Here is a 7,333-nt window from a genome sequence, read left to right as displayed (position 1 = left end):
TGAGCATCTTTTCATGTGTTTGTTAGCCATCTGTATGTGTTCTTTGGAGAAATGTCTATTTAGTTCTTTGGCCCATTTTTTGATTGGGTCATTTATTTTTCTGGAGTTGAGCTGTAGGAGTTGCTTGTATATTTTTGAGATTAGTTGTTTGTCAGTTGCTTCATTTGCTATTATTTTCTCCCATTCTAAAGGCTGTCTTTTCACCTTGCTGATAGTTTCCTTTGATGTGCAGAAGCTTTTAAGGTTAATTAGGTCCCATTTGTTTATTTTTGCTTTTATTTCCGATATTCTGGGAGGTGGGTCATAGAGGATCCTGCTGTGATGTATGTCAGAGAGTGTTTTGCCTATGTTCTCCTCTAGGAGTTTTATAGTTTCTGGTCTTATGTTTAGATCTTTAATCCATCACAGAAGAAATCAAAAAAGAAATCAAAATTTGCATAGAAACGAATGAAAATGAAAACACAACAACCCAAAACCTGTGGGACACGGTAAAAGCAGTCCAAAGGGGAAAGTTCATAGCAATACAGGCACACCTCAAGAAACAAGAAAAAAGTCAAATAAATAACCTAACTCTACACCTAAAGCAACTAGAAAAGGAAGAAATGAAGAACCCCAGGGTTAGTAGAAGGAAAGAAATCTTAAAAATTAGAGCAGAAATAAATGCAAAAGAAACAAAAGAGACCATAGCAAAAATCAACAAAACCAAAAGCTGGTTCTTTGAAAGGATAAATAAAATTGACAAACCATTAGCCAGACTCATCAAGAAACAAAGGAGAAAAATCAAATCAATAAAATTAGAAATGAAAATGGAGAGATCACAACAGACAACACAGAAATACAAAGGATGATAAGAGACTACTATCAACAATTATATGCCAATAAAATGGACAACGTGGAAGAAATGGACAAATTCTTAGAAAAGTACAACTTTCCAAAACTCGACCAGGAAGAAATAGAAAATCTTAACAGACCCATCACAAGCACGGAAATTGAAACTGTAATCAAAAATCTTCCAGCAAACAAAAGCCCAGGTCCAGATGGCTTCACAGCTGAATTCTACCAAAAATTTAGAGAAGAGCTGACACCTATCCTGCTCAAACTCTTCCATAAATTTGGAGGAAGGTAAACTTCCAAACTCATTCTATGAAGCCACCATCACCCTAATACCAAAACCTGACAAAGATCCCACAAAAAAAGAAAACTACAGGCCAATATCACTGATGAACATAGATGCAAAAATCCTTAACAAAATTCTAGCAATCAGAATCCAACAACACATTAAAAAGATCATACACCATGACCAAGTGGGCTTTATCCTAGGGATTCAAGGATTCTTCAATACCCGCTAATCAATCAATGTAATACACCACATTAACAAATTGAAAAATAAAAACCATATGATTATCTCAATAGATGCAGAGAAAGCCTTTGACAAAATTCAACACCCATTTATGATAAAAACTCTCCAGAAAGCAGGAATAGAAGGAACATACCTCAACATAATAAAAGCTATATATGACAAGCCCACAGCAAACATTATCCTCAATGGTGAAAAATTGAAAGCATTTCGTCTAAAGTCAGGAACAAGACAAGGGTGCCCACTTTCACCATTACTATTCAACATAGTTTTGGAAGTTTTGGCCACAGCAATCAGAGCAGAAAAAGAAATAAAAGGAGTCCAAATTGGAAAAGAAGAAGTAAAACTCTCACTATTTGCAGATGACATGATCCTCTACATAGAAAACCTTAAAGACTCCACTAGAAAATTACTAGAACTAATCAATGATTATAGTAAAGTTGCAGGATATAAAATCAACACACAGAAATCCCTTGCATTCCTATATACTAATAATGAGAAAATAGAAAGAGAAATTAAGGAAACAATTCCATTCACCATTGCAACAGAAAGAATAAAATACTTAGGAATATATCTACCTAGAGAAACTAAAGACCTATATATAGAAACTATTAAAAAACTGGTGAAAGAAATCAAAGAGGACACTAATAGATGGAGAAATATACCATGTTCATGGGTTGGAAGAATCAATATAGTGAAAATGAGTATACTACCCAAAGCAATTTATAGATTCAATGCAATCCCTATCAAGCTACCAACAGTATTCTTCACAGAGCTAGAACAAATAATTTCACAATTTGTATGGAAATACAAAAAACCTTGAATAGCCAAAGCGATCTTGAGAAAGAAGAATGGAACTGGAGGAATCAACCTACCTGACTTCAGGCTCTACTACAAAGCCACAGTTATCAAGACAGTATGGTACTGGCACAAAGACAGAAATATAGATCAATGGAACAAAATAGAAAGCCCAGAGATAAATCCACGCACATATGGACACCTTATCTTTGACAAAGGAGGCAAGAATATACAATGGATTAAAGACAATCTCTTTAACAAGTGGTGCTTGGAAAACTGGTCAACCACTTGTAAAATAATGAAACTAGAACACTTTCTAACACCATACACAAAAATAAACTGTTGAACTTTTTCAAAACTGTTCTAAAACTGATGGTAGAGATGACTGTGAGACTCAGTAAATATACTAAAAGCCACTGGATTTTACACTTTAATTGAGTGAAATGTATAGTATGTGAATTATAACTCAATAAAACTGTTATTAAAAAAAAGAAGTTATTACTAGACAATGTTGAAAGTTATAATGGCAGAGGACATTCAAAACTGAAAAATCAGGTTGAAAATATCAATCTCCAAGTAGAAGATATTAATTCTAAACCTCTACCCGTGTGTTTCATACTGAACTGCAGAAGATCAATGATAAAAAGAACATTGTAAGGACTAAAAAGAGGAAGAACACTCCAACTAAAAGGAACAAAAGACTATGTGCCAGCAAGAAATAGATGTCCATAAAGAATCGATTCAGGAATGTTTTTTGAAGGATTTCTTTACAGAGGTGTATACAGTGTAGGAGCTTCTTGGGTGGCGCTAGTGGTAAAGAACGCACCTGCCAATGTAGGAGGCTTAGGAGACAGTTGATCCTTGGGTCAGGAAGATCCCCTGGAGGAGGGCATGGCAACCCACTCCGATATTCTTGCTGGGAAACTTCCATGGACAGAGGAGCCTGACAGGCTACGGCCCATAGGGCTGCAAAAAGTCAGACACGGCTGAAGTAACTTAGCCTGCAGACTTGCATAAAGGATCAAGGGGAAGAAAGATGATGAAGGAACATTCAGAACTGTGGTAGGAGGAGAAAATACAAAAATAATCAATATAGTCTGATAACGGGCTTCTATGACAACAATTTATGGTATTTTTCTATATGACTGCTGTGTGTGTTAGTTGCTTAGTCGTGTCCGACTCTTCGCAACCCCATAGACCACAGCCCACCAGGCCTCTCTGTCCATGGGATTCTCCAGGCAAGAACACTGGGGTGGGTTGCCATTTCCTTCTCCAAAAGGAACTACAGAAAGAAAGAAAGTGAAGTTGCTCAATCGTGTCCGACTCTTTGCGACCCCATGGACCATAGCCTACCAGGCTCCCCCATCCATGGAATTTTCCAGGCAAAAATACTGGAGTAATCATTAAGAAAGAGAGAATAGTGATAGACAGTAAATGATTCTATAAATAATAACAACAATGTAAAATCTAAAAATAAATTTTGCAAAAGATATAAAATTCTCTGTGGAGAAAAGGACCAAATTTTTTGAGAGAACTAAAAAAACTCAAGGAAAAGAAAATGAAACCCTTGTTTTATATAAGAAGACTTGGGAAAATACATTGTCTCTGAATTTTATGTAAATTCATTGATGTTTTAATGACGTCCTTAACAATGGCTGCTGCTGCTGCTGCTGCCTCTAAGTCACTTCAGTCGTGTCTGACTCTGTGTGACCCTATAGACCGCAGCCCACCAGGCTCCCCCATCCCTGGGATTCTCTAGGCAAGAACACTGGAGTGGGTTTCCATTTCCTTCTCCAATGCATGAAAGTGAAAAGTGAAAGTGAAGTTGCTCAGTCCTGTCTGACTCTTCGCGACCCCATGAACTGCAGCCTACCAGGCTCCTCTGTCCATGGGATTTCCCAGGCAAGAGTACTGGAGTGGAGTGTCATCACCTTCTCCACCTAAACAGTGGAGAGTTTATATTTACATAAGAAAAGCAAAAGTCTCAAATTCTTTATTTGGAAAATAGATAACTATATGTAACTATATTCGTTTGTATAAAATATTTGTCTGTATGACTATTTAGTTGAACCATCAGTCCTTGTGTTGAATATATGTCTGTTATAAACTATATCTCTTGTAGGTTTCAATTTGTTTTCTTTTTTCTCAGTTTTCATCTTTAGTTGGATATTGACATCTAACTCTATATGTATCTATTTTTATCCATTTAGGTTTATACTTGAGAACTATATGAATAGCACTTGGATTCACAGGACCTTAAATGATGGCAATAGGCTAGAGTCAGGCATTTGAGCCAATCTGTTTTCATCACTGCAGAAAGTGTTTCCTGGGCCTCTCATCTTGATTTCCTCATATTCTGGTATGTCCATCTTCAACACCTCTGAAACTGATATCGCTACCTTCTTCCTCATTGGAATCCCAGGGCTGGAGTCTGCCAACATTTGGGTCTCCATTCCCATCTGTCTCATGTACATTGTTGCCATTGTGGGGAACTGCACCATCCTCTTTTTCATAAAAATGGAGCCTTCTCTGCATGAACCCATGTATTATTTTCTATCCATGTTGGCTGTCTCTGACCTGGGACTGTCCTTCTCCTCTCTCCCTACCATGCTAAGAATATTCTTGTTCAATGCTCCAGGAATTTCCCCCAATGCCTGTATTGCCCAAGAGTTTTTCATTCATGGATTTTCAGCTATGGAATCATCAGTACTTCTCATCATGTCTTTTGATCGCTTTATTGCCATCTGCAATCCTCTGAGATACGCTTCTATCCTAACCAGTACCAGAGTCATAAAAATAGGCCTTGTCTTTTCTCTCAAAAATGTTTTGTTGATCCTTCCTTTCCCTTTCACTCTGAAACATCTAAGATACTGTAAGAAGAATCTCCTTTCCCATTCTTACTGCCTCCATCAGGATGTCATGAAGCTGGCTTGCTCTGACAACAAGATTAATGTCATTTATGGCTTGTTTGTGGCTCTCACAGGCATCCTAGACATAACATGTATTTTCATGTCCTACATGCTGATACTTAAAGCAGTGTGGGGCATAGCATCACAGAATGAAAGGCTCAAAGTCCTCAATACATGTGTTTCCCACATCATTGCTGTGCTCATCTTCTATGTTCCCATTATCTCCCTATCTGTCATCTACCGGTTTGCCAAATACAGTTCCCCAATGGTTAAAATCCTCATGGCTGATGTATTCCTGCTGGTACCTCCATTGATGAACCCCGTTATATACTGTGTGAAGAACCAGCAGATAAGAAATTTGATTTTAATGAAACTGTGTCAAAAATACAGCTGACAGGGGTTCTTAACCACAATGTAAATCCAGTCAGTACAGGACATGGAGCAGCATAGTTAATCAATCACACCATATATTAACCACTTTACAATATACAATATCTTCTCTCAATGTGTTTATTAAGACTGAAGACTCAGCCTTCCTGGTTAAGAATTTAGGATTGAGTTCTTATGTAAACATAAAATGTTCTAAGCTCTCTTTTCACTCAGCTTTCTTTACTAGCCTTTTGAACACAATATACACTTGCCATTTTGATCATGTTTAATGTAATATTCTATATGTATATACAAATGTCTAGTGATTAGAAGTGACAGAGGATTGATTATTCATTTAAAATATCCCTTTTCAATACACAGTTTTTCACTTTTATGATGTATACCTGTGCTCTCAGGAACTGAAATTGAGAAGGGCAATTACAGTGCACACATGGAGCCAATAAGACAAACAAGTATGCATGTATGCAGAGTTTACAAGAATACTTTAATTCATTTATTTTGTTTTACTATTTCTTCCATGAGCATTAAGATATCATTTTCTAAGTTATATAAGGCAGAAAGTTTTCTGTATTCCAGGTTTTACCTAAGGCCATAGCTCATTTTACATTATATAATTTGTTTTTTCTCTTATGCAAGAATATAAACCTTGAGAAGGATTAATTTTCATAAAATAACAGCTCTCACAAAGAAATAAAATAACATCTATTAAAGATATCATTTAACTCATTTTTAATGAAAGACCAGGCAAATGATACACTCAGTACAAAGGAGACCAAATATAAAAGATACATTTATGAATAAAAAATTTACATTAATTTGCAAATGAGTTGAAATATGAATTATTCCATCATATAGGACACATGACAATTGACTCTCCACCAGATAATTTATGTGAATGTCTACCAACATGAATTATTTTGACTACTATTAGTATCTACAAGTTGCAGAGTTGAAAAATAGATCAAAGACAATGAAAACTCCATGTCCCCACATGATGAGAAGTAAATAACCCATCAGAGTGGACTGTGAACAATGAAGAATTTTCCATTGAAGAATACCTTTTTTTTCATATAGTCTTTCCCATTTTCATGAAATATTTCAAATAAAAATCATTTCAAATCCAAGAAAAGGCTCTCCTCATTAGATTTGGCTTCATTATTTATGCAGATGAAGAAAGAATGTTAATTTATCAGATAGGACTTCCTAAGTCTGCAGTGCTGGAAATTTCCACATAGAATCTCGGATAGGATGTTTTAAAACTGCTATTGTATTCTGTCAAAAGAGGAAAGAGAGGAAGCTATAACCAAAAAAAAAAAAAAATCCTTGATCAGATTACTTCTCAGGTATCCAAAAATATGGGTAGTATTTTATTTTATTGCACTCTGAAACACATCCCACCATTCTGACCTGCCATTCTGGTCTCTTTTACCATCTCTACAGCTACCTATAAGTCAAGTAACAGGCTAATTTACTTAGGTGGGCTTTGTCAGAATAAACTTTGCAAAGTCACCCTTTGTTACCTAAAAGTGACTGGTCAGACCTGATTAAATGAGTAACATTTTCAATGTTGCATAATCAACTTTTCAAATTATGTCATGTTTAAAAGGAGGACAGGTTCTTATTATACCTATAAAAGTAATACATTTTACTGAAAACTGCTGCTGCTGCTGCTAAGTCACTTCAGTCGTGTCTGACTTTGTGCGACCCCATAGACGGCAGCCCACCAGGCTCCCCATCCCTGTGATTCTCCAGGCAAGAACACTGGAGTGGGTTGCCATTTCCTTCTCCAATGCATGAAAGTGAAAAGTGAAAGTAAAGTTGCTCAGTCGTGTCTGACTCTTCGCGACCCCATGAACTGCAGCCTACCAGGCTCCTCTGT

At 36.5% G+C, this 7,333-nt stretch overlaps 1 protein-coding gene across 1 annotated transcript; it reads left to right on the top strand.

The window, feature by feature from the left end:
• Positions 1-4,498: 4,498 nt before the first annotated feature.
• LOC102266267 (olfactory receptor 51A4) lies at positions 4,499-5,458 on the top strand. Its single transcript, XM_005911528.3, has one exon. It carries the CDS (start codon positions 4,517-4,519, stop codon positions 5,456-5,458), a length of 942 nt encoding a protein of 313 aa, XP_005911590.3. The 5' UTR covers positions 4,499-4,516.
• The last annotated feature ends 1,875 nt before the right edge of the window (positions 5,459-7,333 follow it).

Source organism: Bos mutus, chromosome 15, assembly GCF_027580195.1.
Source record: "Bos mutus isolate GX-2022 chromosome 15, NWIPB_WYAK_1.1, whole genome shotgun sequence".
NCBI classification, from domain to species: Eukaryota; Metazoa; Chordata; class Mammalia; order Artiodactyla; family Bovidae; genus Bos; species Bos mutus.
This window is presented reverse-complemented; position numbering and strand designations above follow the sequence as displayed.

Coding starts and splice junctions, on each gene's coding strand:
- LOC102266267 (XM_005911528.3), top strand. CDS start 4,517: ATGTCCATCTTCAACACCTCTGAAACTGATATCGCTACCTTCTTCCTC.